The 20,144-nt window shown below is 38.1% G+C and overlaps 1 protein-coding gene across 6 annotated transcripts in view; it reads left to right on the top strand.

The window, feature by feature from the left end:
* Positions 1-18,660, top strand: part of LOC145767062 (carbohydrate sulfotransferase 3-like) — a 33,679-nt gene extending 15,019 nt beyond the window's left edge. For 4 of the 6 annotated variants that reach the window (XM_082578807.1, XM_082578803.1, XM_082578806.1 and 1 more), the window contains exons 4-7: positions 639-837; positions 4,021-4,187; positions 4,732-4,840; positions 15,846-18,660. In XM_082578807.1, the coding sequence (XP_082434933.1) occupies positions 639-837; positions 4,021-4,187; positions 4,732-4,840; positions 15,846-16,265 (895 nt within the window). In that variant the 3' untranslated portion in view covers positions 16,266-18,660. Of the gene's footprint in view, positions 1-638; positions 838-4,020; positions 4,188-4,731; positions 4,841-8,516; positions 8,755-15,845 lie in introns of those variants that run through there. The other 2 variants (XM_082578804.1, XM_082578805.1) reach the window with 2 other exon arrangements.
* Positions 18,661-20,144: the final 1,484 nt, after the last annotated feature.

Below are 20,144 nucleotides of genomic sequence, written 5' to 3'. Positions count from 1 at the left end.
ATTCCCCGAATAGTAAAATTTGTAACTTTGATTATTAATAAAATATGTCTAATATTCCATTTTACTTGTTAAATTTTTGTAGGAAATCATATCCCAAGACAGACAGAAAGCCTAAATTATCCTTTTTTTAATTAGAAACTTAGAGTCTTTCCATAACCAAAAGACAGAAAGCTTAAATTATCCTTTAAATAAAAAGCCAGCATTCAGATAAGCAAAAACCCTACAGTAGCACCGAGACGAATTTTAATTATACAAAATCATTCAACAAAGGCTTCATGTCATACTCGTTACGTTGCATTGTTGCTTCTTCATTGTTTTTGTGACGTCGTCGTCGTGTAATTTGCATTGTACAGTAGAAACTCCTGCCGTTTAGTTCACGACAGTAGTAATAACAACAACAAAGAAACGTGTACCACAATTAAGCGTTTTACGAATCAAACAGAGAACACGGGCGGACCCTGTGAATATTATCACTGAGAGCAATAAAAGTAAATCGAAGAACAAATGTTCAAAATTGCCGACTGCCGGTTTTAATCGTTAAGTTACATTTTTACTTGTTTATTTTACGTCGTGATGACATTATGAGTTTTTATCAAGCAAGTTAACCCGTTATTTTCTTAATAGCGTTTTTATCACAGGACTAAAACGAAAGCCTTGTGCACACGAGAATTTTGTGAAAATAAAAACATCACTAATTGCCACTATTGCAAGCCTGTAAGTTTGAAGCAGGCTTCTCAAATTTGCAGTCAAGCAGATATTGTTGTCATCAAAGTTATACGACTCTGTAACATCGAAAACTTGAGGCCATTGCTGGAAGATCTTTCTATGGATATGAAGGTAGAAAATGGTGGTTTTGAATGTAAGATATGTAACCAGCTACCTTTTTAATGACGAAACCAGGGGTGTGCAAACTTGTGGCATTGCTGGGCGGATAACACATAACCAGCTTGGTCCGCTGGCCACACCTGTGCTCCACAACATTACGCAAAATACATAAGTAGCCTCAACGTAGGCAAAGTGCGGTAATGTACCATCAGCATTGTCATAACTAAGCTACAGTATATCCTTGAAAGGAACAATACTACTGCCAGCCTACTAGGGTTGCTAGAGGTTAATGTAAAAAGATCCCAAGCTCATGCAAAAAGTAGCCCAAGTTTTTTTTGAGGTTCTAAAATAGAGCCCAAGCAAAGAGATAGGCTATTATACAAAATTCTTCCGGAATGCTTGATCATCATTCCTAAATTATAAGTGTTTTTCCAGCTTTTCACATCTTTTTGACAGATTGGCAACCATGCGTTCACTCAACTGTTTGTTAAAATAACTACAAACAAGTACTTAAACACAAAAAATACTTAAATAGTTTATACAACATAGCACAAGCTGCACATCAAAGAGAACTGAATACCTGCATGTGCACATTTATTAATTGCCAGAAACCACCCAACAATTAAATTCAGGGTGATCCTTACCTTTCACTTATGTTTCCAGGTATTAAAGTCTATACTTTCACATTTTTGAAAATTAGCATCTTTATACCAAATTGGTAACCCTGCCTGACCGAGGCCTACTAAAACGCTGCTCATCAATGAAATCACTACGAATCAGGTAAAAATCCTTAACATGATACAATTTTTAACATAAAAGGTTATATTGTATTTCAAAAAAAAGTAGCCCAATTGGGCGTGAATGCGCTCAATCTGGCAACCCTATAGCCTACTGCCAAGTGCCCGTTTGCAATCGTGCATGCGTTCACTGGCAATATCTCTTGTTCTCTATATTATGACGAATGTACCCAATAAATGACCACGCAGCTACCTCACGCCTAGTAGCCTAATTTTACATTGGTTGAATTTGTCAGGTTGCCAAACAAAAAAACAATGTTTACTAAACGTTGCAAGCTTGAGACATAAATAAAAATCGTCTAGTGGCTTCACATTGTTTAAAGTCTGGACTTTTTCGCGGGTGAGACAAAAAGTTTAAGCTTGCGAGCCAAATATGGGCTACGGTTTGCATACCCCTGGGACTATACAGTAGTTCCTGTTTATCAAGCCCACGGTTAATAGGCCCACCCGCTTATTAAGCCCATTTTTTTTAAGTTTGAAATTACTAAAGGTACAGAAGTGGCAGAAAATCGTCCCTGTTTAATAGGCCTACCCGCTTAATAAGCCCAAAGTCGTCTGGTCCCGAAGTGGACTTGATAAGCAGTGACTACTGCATTACAAAAATCTTCCATATTTTATTAGTTAAAACGTAACTTTTAATCTTATGTTTATTATTAAATTGATATTTTGTAATCATTTGCTTCTAGTGTGATCTTATAGTTCGAAATTTCTATAGATCTTGTTCCAAATTTATATAATATAGATCATTTACTGTCGATCGAAATTTATATGTACGCCTAACTACATAATGCATAATATTGAAATGCTTGAGTTCATTATTCTACTGAAATGTTCATTGTTCAAGTAACGATTTTTAGAAGAAGCGACAAAAATAAAAATACTTTTTAACTGCTTTTTTTCGACAATTAATTTTTATGGTTGTGGTAGTAATATTGTGTAAGGGAAAGGTAGCCTATGTCACTTGGACCGGACCCCTCACTTCAAAAATAAAAATCATTTTCTCAATATTTGTGAACAGCTTGAAAGAATCAACATAAAAGCTCGGATGTGAAAAAATTAGTTCATTAGGTTTTAAAACGTGGTCAGGAGATTAAGAGTTTTGGTTTTAGGTATGCTCATGTCATTTTGAGTATTCAGTCGCTAAGCTTTCGCATGTTCTAGGCATGGCTTTCAAGACTTAGCTATGTGGTGTTGCAATTATATTTGAATTATTATGAAGAGATGTTGTGATCAATCACAAGACGTATGACTAAGTATAGATTCTGAAGTCACAGGCTTGTAATTTTTGGGTCTGCTACTATTCGGTGAGTTCCTAACCTCTAATCCCTAACTCCTAACCCCTAACCCTAAAACGACAATGATAATTAGGCTACGGTACCCAATAATTTAAAAAAAAAAATTGAAAAAATCCCCCGTTAAGAGATCGGACTCACCGAAACGGGCCATTCCGTAATTTTTAGCAGTGCACCACAGTGTAATTTGGACTAGCCAACTTACCTTTTTTGTATAATTTGTAAAGGGCTTTTTAATCAAGGGACTTGTTTTATAAACGGCTTTTTAATCGTTTAAACCTAATTTTATTATAAGTTTTAAATAAATGTTATAACTAAAACTTCTTCAAAAACACAAAAAATGTCCAAGAATTAAGTCCTTTTTACACCTGCCTAGCATGTGGAGATACAAATGATGAAGACATGATTCAGTATTCGAAGTACAAAGATTAGGCTCATAAAGATTGTGTTAATGTTACTGGCTCCAAGTTTTATTATTGTTTTTTATTGTAACACTACGCCATCGCTGGTCATTAAATTTACAAATAACAGAATTTATTTTTTATGGTTCCAATGACACACCCCAATAGTCCAAAGTACGCACCAAGTGTGTAGTTTGGACCACTTTTCTTTTTCTTTATCTATCATAATAATTATTCTACATTTTTTGTTTATGTGACTTATGTGTTTTGAGCTGGTTTTCAAGTGCCCAAACTGTATCTGTGAAAAAAATAATACGCATTGACCGGAGGTTGACTGGGTTATGGTTATATTTTTAAAAGGAGTTCAAAATACACACCCTTCCCATATAACAAACAATTTAGTAGCGATTGTCGTGTTTACAAGCTAACCTAATATGATGGCGACCAATTGTGAAACGCTTTTTATTATAAACGTAAATCTTGCCCTATTATTGGTGTTGCTAAATGCCTCTAAAATTTCTGACACGTGCCAAAATCTAGTCCAATATTTGTATGGGAATAATGGCATAAAAAGTAGCCCAAAATTACACAAAGTATACAGACAACTCAGACTGTCAATTTATGCTAACTATTGTGAATGCTACTAATGTGAAGCAGGTCTGCACATATTTTTTCAAAGATGCTCACATAATTTCATGCTTGTAGATTCTTGAACTTGTGCGGGATCCACGAGGAGTGTACTCCTCAAGAAAATCATTAAGAACCACAGGGCTTGGAAAACACACCTTTGATTCATGCAATTCAATCGATCACAATTGGAAATATGCAAAACAAAAACATCAATGGATGAAAAACAAGTATAAATTAGTCAGGTTTGTATGTGTTACGTCTCAATAAACAATGTTCGTTGGAGTCCTTCTCTTCAGAAAACTTCACTCCCACAACAATCGGAAACTTCAGACGATTAACGTTGGCAACTAGATCTGCATCTTTGGTAAAAACTTCTAGTGGGCCCATATTCAAAATTGCAAGGATTAAGCTAAGCTTCCAAAAAGCTTCTCAATCCTAGGCTAGAGTTTATTACAATGAATCGTATTCATACCTATACGGTTACTCGTGGGTTTTGTTTAGGGTTGTCCGAAAAAAAGCTTCAAATAATAAAATTTTGTTAGCTAGAATTAATATTTTGAAGGCGCGCATTTGGCTGATGGGATCATCAAGAATCGTATTCAACTCCAAGCAGCATGTCAGATGCTGGAATTGAAACAGTTGGGTTAGGGGTAAAAGTTTCAAAAGTGAAGGGGTTGAAGAACAAAAACTCTCTGGCGTCATAAACTGGAGTTTTTTTTTCTAACTCAAAAATTCCATCAACTGATACTACGTGAATTTATCAACAACAGCATTTCGAATTCACAGATATGAGGATGTCTGTCAACATCCACTTGAAATGGGTCATCAGATTTATCGTTTTTCTGGGTTAAGTATGACATCACAGATGAAAGAGTGGATTATAGCAAATACTCAGGTGAAACTAGATTTCATTGGCATACGATGTTGCAGTCTTTCTTTACAATCATTGTACACTTGCAGCGTATACGTATTGTGAAAAGTGAATATAAAGTCTTCATCTAGGCCGCAGTGATTCCCAACCGGGGTGCCGCGGCACCCTGGGGTGCCAATTGCAATGCTCAAGGGTGCCGCAAGATATTGAGATATCGCTATACTGCGGTCCATTCTTTATATTAACTTTAACCCGTTAAGTGCGGAATTTATTTATTTCTAGTCAAGTTTCAGTGCGTATTAAGTTTCGCGTCTCGCAGTTATTCCCTGCTCCTTTCTGGAGAATTGCTCAGTGGGGAAGTCGCTGGCGGTAAGTAGATAATCCGCGGCAAGCGTTTGTTTTCTTGCCCAGGAAAAACAGCGTGAAAGAGATTTTGACTCGTTGCTGTTCTAAGTAAGATGGTTGTCGCATGGAAAAGCATTGTCACGAGTATGTGATAGGGTGAGGCTGGTGCCCCTTTAAAATTAAAAACTTGAGCTAGTCATTCGGCCCTTTGTATATATGTTCTACAGCCTCTCTACAATCACTATTTAAAAAAAAAATGTAAAAAATTAGCATTTAAGGGTGCCAGTTTTGATCTAAAAATTTGAAAAAAATGTCATTTTTGTTAAAAAAACCCACATAAAGTGCGTTTGTAATACAATCAAAAATTTGTTTTGCCAAAAGGAACTTTATTGTCAGTACCATTTTTCACAGTTTGATGTTGTTGAAAAGACCCAAGGATAAAATAGGAATGATTTATGAAGTCAATTTTAGTCGTTTTCTTTGGTTAGAGAAAGAGATTTGGTTCTGCTCATGTTCCACAACTTGCAGCACGTTTTGAAAGTTTTCTTCCAGCCTATATCCACCGATAAAATCACTTGTGAGCTTAACACCTCTTTTTGAACAATCGTTGGTAACCAGCAGAGATTTGATAACATATTTGGCATTAAAAAAATTGATATCCGTTTTAAGACCGTTTTCCACGAGCAGACAGGCTTATACAAAAACTCTGTGTTAATGTTCAGCAATTCAAAGAAAGACCAAGAGTCTCGTTCGAACCAATCCTTGTATGTAATTGAGTAGGTGAAAGTGCAAATATCAGGAAACTGTGGTTTTCCAAACCCAATGCTGTATCTTTTTAAGGGTTTTGATGCTTTTTCAAAAGACAGCAGTTCTGTAGCTTTGCTTGTCATTTTCATTTGCTTTGTCACTGAACAAGATCACAGGAAAGATTCTGCTGTCAGATACTAAAGATGTTTTTTGAAAGCAAATAAAGCTGACTCTGCAATTTCTTCATCAATTTCTTTAACATGAAAAAACACAACAAATTTTACAAAACGTTGAATTTTCTACAGTTGTTTTGGGGTACAAATAGTAGGACTCTTTGGAAGGGCAAGAATTTCTTCGGATAAAAGTGGCATTTTAATAGCATAAATCAATTTTGCCATCCATCTGGTTTTATGCATTGCCCCACAGCTCAAGAACCTGGACTTTTTGTGTACATCGGAGATGTCTGTTTGTAGGTAGAAGGCTGTGAGCTCAATTAACTCTTTGTAATCATCTCTTGGTGTTTTCTTGGAATGTGAGATAGCTTTCATTACTATCATCAGCTCTTATTTGTACTGTATATATCAAGTTCAGGGTGAGCACTGAGCATCATCGATATAGGAAAATGAAATTTTGTCTAAACCACTTTTTGTCTAATTTTGTCTAAATTTTGTTTAAACCACTATACGACTAGTTGTTGAAGTTTTCTTTGAATCTTTAAAATATCATAACATCAGGAGATTTTGATGATTCTATTCGCAGGTGATTAAACACCCGGCCGACAATTTATTCACCTGCGTTATGTCTGCATTCATGCCAAAATAACGATTTATTTAACTTATTTTGGATGGCAATACAGCTAGCTGTGATGTGGCCAGTATTGGAGCTGGTGGTATCAAACACCATAGCTCCCACCGATGCTTTGCAGTTCCAATCATCAAGTAGCTTTTCTGTTGCAGTACTGATCAATTCTCCTATAGGTTCTGATGAGCTAGCAGGCGACTTAGGCATTCCTAGTAGTTTAACGCCACTCGGACCAGAAACAAGGACAGGTAGCAGCCTTTCATCAATGACCTTTAAATTGAGGCTGGACATCAGCTTTCTATCCCAATGTAGGGATCTAGTCCCAGGTAACGGAGGTTGCCACTTTTCTTTAATGGCACTGGCAGTTTCTTTAGCTGTTTTGGTGCGATACCTCAGTGCCTGTGTAGTGTGTATAATTAAGGTTCACCTTTGACATATCTCCACCACACGCAGTGATAAATTCCCTTATCATTATGGAAGCGGCCACAGGGCTAATTTTGTTCCTCAAACAACACCCAACTATCGAAGGGTATTTGAGGATATCATAAGGCACCCGAATCGTTGTGCCATCTTTGACGATGACACCTTTTGTAAGATGTTGGCAAAATAGCTTCAGTTTCAGAGACATTATCAGATGAAAAGTCTGCTGTTTCATCAAGTGTTGTGTCTATGAATTGTCTAACTTTTTCCAGTTTTCTTCCTTTTTAGCTAATTCTACAGAGTGCTGCTCGGTTCTATTTTTGTTTTTGTTTTTTCTATTGTTACCATGTCTCGACCTGCAAATGTGGCAATCCCGTTTGTCATCATATTTTCTAAAAATTTGACATCTTCTTCCTCCTTAAGCAACTTGAATATGTTTTTAAGCCAAATTGGCAAAGTTTTGCTTAAAACATTCTGAAAATTTATTATTGCTGTATTGTGATCACGATCAGTGGCATTTATCTTTTGCAACTTTTTTAAATCTTAGTCGTAAAAATTAACAATTTTTCCATCCATCTTCTTTTAGGTAATTGCGTTTATGTTTGCAAGTGAATATGATCTAACCATTTGATTAGAAACTTTTTTGACAGCTTCTCTTTTATTTCATGCTCCACCTGGATGCAATGCTTGTATATCATCAGTGAAAGCAGTACACCACTGCACTGCATGCACTTCTGTACATAGTTCATAGTATCGCCATAGTACATAGTTCCATGTTCTATGTTTCTGTAGGCTGAACTGAAATGAATTGAGAACCTACAGCAAATCGTTGACCACATTAGTACATTAGCCTTATATATAGCATATGTTGCTGCCTTGTTGTTCTGCCATGCTGATGGCAGATAGCCTCCCTCAAAGCAATGCCTCCAATTCACATGTATTTACAAGCGGTATGACCATTACCTCACCTTGATCAATTGATCATATTCATGGCCTGTTGAGTAGATCCAAAATTGACTTAACATTGCTAAAAATGGCAATTTCTTTAGATTTTGCTATACGAAGCTGGAGGGTATGCACAGCACACCACTGCAGGAATTTGAACATAAAACTGGCACCCCAAGGGGTCAACCAATTTTTCTGAAACTTTGGATTTTTACTATTTATATGATATAGAACATTTGTTGAAAGGGCCAGAAAAATTGGGAGTCATAGGGGCATCAGCCTCACCCTAGTATGTGAGTTGAAGGATGAAATGCTCTTATTTTTCAGCCTTGAAAAGCTAGAGGAATTTTGTGAATTGCTTTGCAATTACAATTGGGTCTCCAAATTAGCGTATTTAGTAGATATCGTCGACCATTTAAGTAACGTGAATGCGAAATTGCAGGGCAAAAATGAAACTCTCTTAACTTCAACCGATAAAATGAAAGCACTGCAAGAAAAATTGCAAATGTGGTCCTTAAAAGTGGAGAACAGAAACTTTGACATGCTTCCACATTTCTCTGAAATGAAAAACAAAGAAGTTGTCTCATAAATAACTCAGCACCTAAAATCATTGGAAGAAAAAATTGAGAAGTATTTTCCCAGTTTGTCCACGGAAAATTACGCATGGGTACGAAATACATTTTTACTGGACTCTCATATTGTTTTGAATCTTAAAGAAAAAGAATAATTAATTGAAATTTGTAACGATGGAAATTTTAAGCTTATGTACAAGCAGATGCCTTTTGACGAGTTCTGGATAAAAATTCAAAATGAATATCCTTGCGTTGGAAAGAAAGCTATTGTGCTTTTGCTGCAGTTTTTCACGTCCTACTTATAGTCAGGTTCAATATGTCCAAAAAAAGAGTTTCGTTCAAAATTTTTGGAGATTAGCAAATCTATACATTTTCGGAAAGCTTAGATCATGAAGAATCCGAAAAACGTTGATTACATTTGCAGAGATGTTCGCATGGCCGCCATTTTGGATTTTAAAAATGGCCGCCGCAAAATATATGTTTTGATATATCTCGGCTCAAAATAAACTTACAAACTTTATCAAGCAGGCTAATTCTATGTTTTAAGGGTCAAGAAATCCATTAGAAGCATACTTAGACACCTAGCGTTAACCACTTTGCAATTATCCGCCATATTGGTTTTCAAAATGGCCACCAAAATTATATTTTGTTACATTACTACTTACTAGTTGAGATATAAACTTCATTCAACATGTTAGTGCTAAGTTATGTTGACTAAGGAATTCATTAGAAACAAGCCTTCACGCCACTGTCATATTTTGAACAAACAAAAAACAATTCAATTTTCCAACAGCTGTCCTGAGTCTTATTTCCAGCATTACAGTCAACGTCATTTTAGCAGTCTGTCCCACACAGGCACAAGTCGGTGCGGTGCAGGTCAAGTTGTTCCTTCAACACGAACATCTCTGAGTTGAGCAGTTGGTTTTGCATTGGCATCGGTCTAGCTGAATAATGGCTTGTGGATCAAGGAGCTGTTGCCACATGACAGTGGCTTGGCACCAGACACGACTCTGAAATTGCACGCGTTCAACCTGCTCCTCTAATGCACCAATTGTTGGAGGCAAGTTTTGATTCTCCACCAAGTTCTTGCAAAACAGGTGCCATCTCAGTTCTGGAATGTTATTTATGTGGACACCTTTCGGGCAGTACATCGTGCAGACAAAATTGTCCAGCATTTCTTTCATATTCTGAGATAGTGTGCTGTCCTCAGGTAACTGTATTAGTGCACTGATTGTTTCTATTCCTGCCTTCAAGTACTGTTGGAACCACTTGGCTTTATCCAATCCTGAAAATCTGCCAACATTATCAGCTCCATTGAAAGTATGGAAAACGGGCAATGCTTTCGCCTTCTCTTGTCCTAGAGCTCTCCGTATTGGTGCGATCACCAGTGTACCTGATAGCATGGCAATGGACGAGTGTTTGCAGAGTTGGTCGCAGTTTGCAACAGTAAGGACAAGAACGTCTGTGTCCAGACTGAAGAAGACTAACTGCGAACCAGGACTCCGCTGTGTTGCTGGTGCAACGAGGTAGATCATCAAGGCGACAGCTTCTTCGCGATTGTTCATTTTAAACGTGATGTTCCGATTGCTTCTGGTTTGGCCTGACGCTGAAGTTATCACCAGCTTTGGATAATGCTTGTTGTATCCGTTCACTTCTTCAGCAAGACTGTGTCAAATCTTCTTTCGTTTGGTCATGGGACAGGAACCTACTCAGTGGTATGTGCTTGGTTCTGGTGTCATCCATGATTTGGAATTAGACGGCATCTTTGTCTTTTCGTCATCTTGCTCTAGTTTTCTGTTTCAAAGAGTTAGATTTGTACGTGTCGAACACCAGAATAATCTCGTCAAACTCTGCTGTCAACGTGATGAGCTTGTCATTGAAGTTTTGGCTAAGATCTTTGACTGTCGTGATGGCCACGTATTCTTTGCAGTCTTCTGGACGACCACCATGCTATTGACAATGGCAATTTTCTGACTCATGTGCGATGCCGATGGTAACAGTTCTGTATTAGCAGTGTCAACTCTCAGTTTCAACCAGATCCTGCATGCAATGGATAAGCTTTGATTTATCAGTCATGGTAGAACTGATCCATCTGGAGCAAATAGTGCTCTCGGTGTGAGGGTGAACTCATAGTTACCGATAGCGTTCTTCTGGTCAATGTCCCGGATTGATCTGGATAGGACCCTGAAGCGCCCGTAGAGATCTTTTGTTTCTTTCAGATCAACCGACTGGTCACGAACCTTGACTGTTTTCTTTTTGTTTCTTGACATGTACAACAGTACAATTGTACATGGGGTTGTTCTGCTTCTTAACTGGTGCCCATAAGCTGACATCACCATTAATGCGTTCTGCAACATAGGCTACTCTTTGTAGAGCTGTTGCCCTTGCTCATCGACGGTCAGGATCTGTTTGACATTTTCTTGTGTAACACATGCGTGTGTGATGAAGTTATACAACTCATCACCTTCAACTACGAATGGACTTCCGTGACTCAGTATGGTAGCTTTTATCTTGTCAACAGTTTCATGCTCTTTCCTGACAATGCCTGGTTGTACTTCAGGGTGACTTTTTTTGAAACAAGTGTCTCCAAACTGTTCTTTGAACTTTTCTGAGAGGCGTGATATGTTTGGTGCAACCAGGAAAAACCGTTGCCAGGCATTCGTGTTGTTAGAAATGCCAACTAGTCCAAAGTGGACTTTCATCATCTTGTTGAACTGCTCGTATGCACGATTTGCACCAATGGACACAAATGGGATCTCACCCTTGGTAACAGACACATTGCCTTCTTGAAGTTCACACCAAGTCTCTGGTTGGTTGATCTTCAGGTCATGCTTATCTGCAATATACTGTGGCCAAAGGCGTTTGTACTTTATCCGATCTACGGCTCATTCAGGTCTTCACCAGCTTGCAAATGGAGATTGAGATCTGCATTCTGGGATGCCTCGACAAAGAATAAGATCGTTTCCACACGGTAAACATAGTTAATCATTGACTTGCACATCGCATTAGAGGACTTCTCCGTTTCCCATGCTTTCGATTGCTGCATCACATCTTCATCTATGAGGATTCGTTCCAGATTGTCATGAGCAGTCGAGATGCATTCAGGATTAATGTTTCTGTTATCAGATGACGATGTACATGCCTTCTGGACCTTATCTGCCGATCTTGAGCAGATAATCTTCAGATGTGGCTTCTCTGTGAAAAACTGATCCAAGGCCAGTTCAGACAAAGTTATGTAAGTGTGGATGTGCGCACGAAGAATTCTCTTGTAGTGCGCACACTTGAGAATTTGTCTTGTGGTCGCAGATCCATACACATCGGCTTCGATCCAGGCATCATCAATCCCAGAGTTCTCCATGGAAGTTCCGAGAGCTCTTCATGCAGACATCACAGCATTCAGCTCACCCAGTCTGGAAACAATTTCTTTTTTCAGGTCGACCCGTGCGTCTAGCAACTGCACTGCCTTTTCGTAGAGGGCCATGCCGAAGGTTATCACAGTTGGATACCTTTAACCAAGGACTAACGTCTTTAACTGGGATACTTGTAGAATAGCAGTCAGCATAGTAGGCCACTCGTGAGCAACTTCAGGTAGCAGGGGCAGTGCACCAACGTGAGTGGGTGGTTGGCAAGATGAGATGAGTGACTTGTATCCTGCCCATCCGGGGACCTTGCTTTGTTCATCATTTTCTCTTGCTCTGAACAAAGTAGATGCTGTGACCCACCCTAACTGGGTCAATTAATATGACTGAGCAACACCTGTTGTGTTGGCCTCAAACCTCCGCCCTCTGTTGCCAAGTTATGGTTTTGGCTTGGCACATGGCTTAATGGGCACATGATATAGGAGGATTGATAAGTTCTTACCTGCAATAGGTTTGAGCTTTGGAGCGACTAGTTTTCCTGGAACATGTGCTTTCTGATACACTGCAGTGATTGTTCCATGTGTGGTGCCTTTCCAGTAGGCGGACAACAAATACGATTAAATACTTTTTTATTTCATCATTTTCATTTTTTATACTTAATTACGGACAAATACTTTTTTGTAGGCGGACAAATACGACGTAACACTGTATATAAGTAGTAATGTAACGAAACATAATTTCGGTGGCCATTTTGAAAACCAATATGGGGGATAATTGCAAAGTGGTTAAGCTAGGTATCTAAGTATGCTTCTAATGGATTTCTTGACCCTTAAAACATAGAATTAGCATGTTTGATAAAGTTTCTAAGTTTATTTGGAGCCGAGATACATCAAAATATATATTTTGCGGCGGCCATTTTGAAAATCCAAAATGGCGGCCATGGGAACGTCTCTGCAAATGTAATCAACGCTTTTCGGATTCCGCATGGTCAAAGCTTTCCGAAAATGTATAGGTTTGCTAATCTCCAAAAATTTTGAACGAAATTACATAACGAACCTGACTATTATGTGAGAGTGGATTTTCCGCATTAACGAACATAAAAACTAATAAACTAGAACCACTGCTTATATCGAGGAAGAAATGCGGGTGGCTTTATCGAATGTGCCCCCAGATATTAAGGGACTTTGTGCAAGAAGTCAAGCCCAAATTTCACACTAACTTTTGAATAAATACATTTATTTACGCACGCTATAGGCTACTGTACAACTCATTCTGTGTTATTTCATACAGTTATTTGAAATACAGAAACCTCATAAAATTGATCCAGTTTTGCCAGGGTGCCGCGAACTATTTATCTCTTTGATAGGGTGCCGCAAGATCAAAAAGGTTGGGAACCACTGATCTAGGGCCTACTAGGCTATTATATATATGGTTTTAGTGATTTTAATCTATCAATATATCATTAATACACAGGCTATCTAAATTCTAGAAGTCTTCTTCACAATCGCATACGAGTTTCAAATATTTTCAAAATTAGGCATCAAAAGTCTACTTTATCTAACCCAAAGGTGCGCATTGCGATGGCACTTGATGGGCCAATCACCAGTTAGTGCAAAATCACTGATTACGAAATGTCAAACATGACATGTTAAACGAATTGCAATGTAGGCCTATTTAATTGCCTTCTGTTAAAGTTTTTGAAACTTCACAGTCGAGAGCCTACATGTTCGACTCTAGCCACCCGCACTTGCTGTTGTTTCTCTGGGAAAGAAACTTTGCGATAATTGCCTCTACCCAGTGATCGATTTCGAGTAATGGGTAGTACCAAATTGAAGTCATAAGTAGAGTAGACAACCGGAAACAGACATTGCCGTCGCCTGCAGCGTGGGTCTACACCGATGCATAGCGCTCAAGTCCACTTTTCCGCAATGCAGGATAAAGATATGAAAAACAAACAAAACAAAACTACCAGTCTACCACGGATGCGCCAATAATGAGCCACTTTTTGACCTGCTATTTATTAGTTCGCCATTCTAGTTGTCTGTTTGTCTGCTACTTTTTTCAACGTAATATGCCGACTTGCATTACTTTTTTATTTAACGCGTAACACATACGGTAACCCAATTGCTCATATTTCTGTGGCATGCCACTACTACATTCCGGCTAGCGGGGCCTGTCATTTTTGCATTGATTCAACGTTTGCTGACGTTGGATCGGCGTAAAGGTGACGAGTTTAGCTGGCTGGAGTCTTATAATTATCGCCTTACCGACGTAACTTTATTATATCAAAGCATGCTTGACATAACTTTCATGGGTATAATTGGATTTCCGCAAGATAATGATGTTGTTTTTGCTTGTTTGTTAATTTATTTTTTGTCATTGTTTTGCGTCGTCAAGTTGTAACTATTTTGTGAGTCGTGCAAGGCCTGGTGCGTTGCGCTTGAAATGACTTTGCCCGTGGTAGGATTTCTTTGTGGGGTTTTCTTTGCCTGCCTTGCTCTTTTTCGCTATGAGCTAAACGCATCAAGATGTGTTCCTCTCACGACCATCAGCACTCTTGATAACGCACCATGGCCGATTTTCATAGCAAATGTTTATTTATACAATTCTTGAAAATATCAGCTAAAGCTATATGGGCTATTTTTTTTTGTAACATTTTCTTTTTTTTCCCTTTCTATCTTAAATTTTTCTGAAGGTGTTGCGACCGTGCCAAATCCTTCAACTTAATAACTTACTTTGGTCACAAGCACGTTTTAACGTTCGCGTTTTGTCTCTTCTATCTTTTTCTCGACCTTTGCTATGTTGACGTGTATTGTTTTTTGCTGTGATGGTCAGAAATAAAAAACAGCTGAGCTCAACTAGTTGTTCCAGTTTTTTTAAGATTATTAATTGTATTAATAATGGCAACGACTGACTGACAAGTGACAGCGGCTAGAAGTGCAGCAGTATCCCCAACTCTACAACAGTACCATGGGTAAACTTTTTTTTAATTTAGCATTGATTTGATTAGGTTAATTTTTAATTAATCAACTTTATTAAAATAAAATAAGTGGGGGAAAAAGAGAAGGTATGACAAAGATTATCTGAATTTTGACTTTATAGATGCTATAGTAAATGACCAAGTTGTACCACAATGCGTCATATGTTTTCAAAATTTGAGCAACGACGCTTTGAGACCAACTCGTTCGCAGCGTCATCTCGAATAAAAAAACACCTTGACCATCAGAATAAACATTTAGCTTTTTTCCAATGCATGAAAGACTCTTTAAAAAAAATAAGATTGCAAGTAGCGAGTGCTTTCGCCAATCGTCGTCGGCGGAAGTTGTAGAAGCGTCTTTCGGAATTGCTCACATGGTAACTCGGGAGAAGAAACCCCAACGACAATTTACAAGACGAATTATTCTTGGAGCTAAAATGAAATTCTACTGAAAGGAACGACTTTAAAGCAATGCCACTAACTGAGTTCTGGGTGAAATATGTACAGACATTTACAAGAGTGTGGGTGATGTGGCTATACGCAAACTTCTTCCAATTTCATCCACTTGTGCGGAAATGGTTTTTTTACTCCCATGAACATAAAGACAAAATCTAGACACAAACTTGACTGTGAAGTCGATCTGAGATGTGCATTTTCTGCTACTAATCATCAAATTAAACGTTTAGTATCCAAAAAACAGTTACATCCTTTGCATTAATGCAACTTACCTGGAAACGAATTGCTGTTCTGCTTCTGCGTAATGTTTTTTGATTTTGAAACGAGGTGGGACGCGAATTTTGTTACAATTGGAAAAGGGAGGCGTGTCTCAAAAAGTTTAAGAACCACTGTTCTATATCTTGCAGGGGAATCTTTCATATCCAATGAACGGCAGCGCTCGAACAATTCTACAACGATTCCAGAAAGCACGAGAGAGGCAAATAAGATTGGCAACTGAAAATGGGGCAAAAAAGTTAGAACTGCTTCGACAAAGGTTAAATAATTATTATTACAAACAGATTAAAAGAACAATTTTGACCAATCCTTATACCACGATTCGCAAGTCTCGCATTACCTGGATAAAATGGTCTATGCTCTTGGATTACTCTAACGTCGCTGTTGTGCAGAAAGTTTGTTCAGTAATGATGTCAAATTTTAATTACCTGCCCATCGCAAACCAGAAAGAATTGACCCGAGTATCGACTGAAGATGCATCTGCTGCCCTTAAAAGTTTTTGTCCAAGAAATAATTTAGCATTGTACGAACCTTCTGATTGCCAAGAGTGAAGTGAAACATGCTTGACTATTGGTTGTCAACTACAGTACAAACAACTCATGCTCTGCATTACAAGATGCCTTTCGCACTCTCAGTGGTCACACTCAGCAGACAAACCGAGCCCAGTGGTCAGAAAAGAGAATGGACAACAAGGAACTCGTAATGAACGATTCCAGCAATCGTAAAACTGTTTCGACTATCACATGACTGGCGTTGCTAAACCTTCTTTTTAATTGTTTTAAGATCGCTCTGAGATCGTGGTATCCGACTTTTTGGTCATAAACGCCTTTTTAAGAAAATATCGATCTTTAGGAACCCTCGAAGCTTGAGCAAAATTTCATGCTTGTAAATATATTAATTTTATTGCTTGCATTTGATTTCTATTTCCTAGGATCATTGCATCCCGCCGATTCACCAATTCGTTATGGACTTCCGAAAGGTTGGGAACTACTCTTCTTGTGTGCAGCGTTGTATTCTTTACAGTTGTGAATACTGTATAGTTGAAGTGTTTGTATGCTTTAGTGTTGTATGACGCCTCCAGCTTTACCTCGAATTGTTCCGCTTGTCTCGCCATCAGTGTCACAAACAAGGAACGGGTTGTGGCAATGCGAAGCCTAGTCGCAGCCAGAAGGGTTTCAACGAGGGACACTGCCCCGTGCCCCTCCTAGTTAGGCTATATACTTATAGGCAGTTTTAATGTACCCTATAGCTTTTTGTGTTTAACAAAATTAAAATTAGGATAGACTGTGTTGTTTATTGCCAAATAGCCTTGTTCGTTTTCGATAAATAGCTGTTTTACATTCCTCGCTTTTTGATCGTGTATCTACCTTTTTAGCAAAAACCTCTAGTCTAGAGCAAAAAACTATTTCAGACTTTTTAGGAGTGAATAAAGTGTATTTGTATTTTCAAAAATCAGCGTAAAATTTTGGAATTTTTAGTGATGTGCTGTTACTACAGTCTGTAAACAACATTTTGATGTATGAGTGACATTTTCATTCTATCATCATGTGCAATCCTAATAACCGTTAGTTTCGCTGCCTATGATATATCATACGCTGGAAAGTAACATGAGCGTTAGCCTGTACGCGTATTAATAATCAGTAGGTCGCTAAAACAGACGGAGTGTTTTAAACCGTGACGCTTTGAACATAGGAGAATTTTCTCTATGAACCAGCTGACTGCAGTCATTGTGTGAGCCTTCTAGCACTCAGCCAGAGAGCTGATTCTTGCTGTATGTGATATTTACAGAAGAAAAAAAGAGTAAAAGCAGCAGTGGGAATCGAACCCACGCCATCGAAACGATTATTCCGTAGAAACGATTAAACCCTCTTGGCAACTCCGGCTACGTTGAAACGTTGATTTATTTTACTTTCTAAAGTGCATGACTGCAATCAGCTGATATAAATCTTGCCTTCTGATTAGTTAATAAACCTTATCTGCTGCAGCAACCTGCATACCACAAATAGGCTACCTGAAACAGTGAAAATTCACGTAGGCTATAAATCTACTGATCATGCAAGACTTCCTTTTTGAAATTTGCGCATCATTTTAGCATTATTCAAACGTTATTAGCCTACATTCTTATTGGCTAGTAGGGTGGCCTACTTTCAATTATTATACTGTAGTTGCACTCAGTCAAAACCATTATAGGCCTAAACCGTATAAAAAAAAAGTTGCTGTCTGTACTTTCGTAAAAGATGCTGAAGAGATTTTTTTCAACAACTAACCCAGCCTATGTCCAAAAACAACTCACTTGAAGAAGCAATAGAACTTTATTATGGCCGTCACTTCATGAAGCAGTTCATCAGAGGCAAGCCTGTGCGATTCGGGTTTAAACTTTGGTACTGGACAAGTCCGCAAGGATAGCCTACTTCATAACGTTTAGCCTTGTAATTAGTGACAAAATTATTGGAAAGTCAGTGGTAACAAGTGTCACAGAAAGCTTCTTCTCTGGCCTTGTTCCTCCCAGTTTATGTATATACTGTACAATACATGGGTAATAGGGTGGGTCGAAATTTGGACTTTTTCATCGATTTCATTGCTACAAACTTTTTTTTTGCGAATAGTCATAAAACGACATTCCTGAAAGTTTGAGCTTGATCGGACATCGTTTTCATTTCTAAAAATCGCGATTTATAAAGGTACCTGAAGCGATTTTTTCGAGGCTTGAAAATGCATTGTTTTTAATAGGAAGTTGTTTTCACGAGATTTGAAAACGTCATAACTTACTTAGTTCTTATTGTAAAAAGATGATTAATGCGTCAACAGATTCAATACAATTAGGAGAATCCAATTCATTGTGTACTGACTCCGAAAAATGATGACGTCGTTAAACAGTAATTTGCAAATAGCGATAAAACTGATAATCCTACATGCTTCATCTCTAAGTTATTTGATAATGAATTGATGTACTTTCCAAACATAAACATCATGCTGGTACTTGATGACGTCATATACATTATTAAATTACATTTCAGTATGATGGCTTCTGGAAAATATTGCGTGTTTGTGATAGATATGGATCGTTATCAATTAGTTATGATTCGCTTGATTTTAAACAACAATATTGCTCTTCAAAGATTTGTTCCACACTGCCTTTCCGGGTGTGCAAAATAGGCATTCTTTTTAACATATTTCAACGCAATGTCTCGAATTTTATCAGGCAAAAGTGAACAGCACTGCAATGATTTAAGGATATGCTTTGGTCCGTCTTTGTACAATGGTTCACATTTTATATTGAACCAACATGGAGCATATTGAATGACTATATGCGCAACAATTATTTTCAAGTTTTCTGCAATGTTACTTGGCAATTTGTGATCACTGATGTATAGTTTGTAGCAACGTGAAGCGAAAGTTAGCCACCACGAATGATTTAACGGACCAATCTTTGCGTACGTCAGTTTAGATGAAACATAGTCATTCCTAATGACATTGGTAATCTCGTACAGATACAGTATCTTTGATCAGTCGATAGATCTTTTACTATGTGCTCCGGTAGCAAACGATTTCCTGGCCCCATCTTCACAGGCACAAATAAAGGCTTGACTTCTTCAAATTCAACTCTACTTAGAAGCTTCCCTATTGGCTCTTTAAATGGTGTGTCACCACTGTTAGGTCCATCTAATGTAGCGAAGACGTGTCGAAGGGGTAACTCATTGGCTGCAACTGTGCAACATGCATATAAACCAACTCACACGATGACCAAGGCGTTGTTTCAGTCCAGTTATCACACCTGATTTAAATCCAGTGTTTACATTCACGGAATCACACGCAACTGCTTTGACACAATGCACCCTATTATATTTTTTGATACAGTCCATGAGAGCATTTGTAATATCTTCAGCTGTTCCTGATATTGGACTGACAGCAGTTACAGTAAATACTGATTTCCAGGTTTCTAAACAACACTGTGGCAGGGGCGGATCCAGGTATTAACGTTAGGGGGGGCGATGTCATTGATATTCAGGCAAGTGATCAGCCCGGCACAAACAACGACGGGGGTCTCCCCTAGAAAATTTAGGTTGAATTTGATGAGTTCCGAGAGCATTTCGAACACAAATTATGAGAAATTGAAATTCTATAACTTAAAAAACCTTCAACAATGCTGTTGTTTAACAAAGGGAGGGATGAAGAGCTGATATGTCCTTGTCATGTCAAGTTGAAGCCTGAGCAACCTAGCCGCATTTGTAGTTGAGACTGAAGGTTTCACTCTTGATTGTTTCAAGGCAATTTAAAAATTGACCTCGGAAAGATAATAACAGGTAGCCTAATTCTGTCTTCCCAATATTGATGCAAACATTGAGGTTATAGACTTACTGTATAACTTCGAGGTTTTATTCCTCTGACAAGTTTTGAATTGTTACAAAAAGCAATGAGGAAAGGTTATG

Source organism: Aplidium turbinatum, chromosome 3 (assembly GCF_918807975.1).
Source record: "Aplidium turbinatum chromosome 3, kaAplTurb1.1, whole genome shotgun sequence".
In the NCBI taxonomy this organism is placed as follows: Eukaryota; Metazoa; Chordata; class Ascidiacea; order Aplousobranchia; family Polyclinidae; genus Aplidium; species Aplidium turbinatum.
This window is presented reverse-complemented; position numbering and strand designations above follow the sequence as displayed.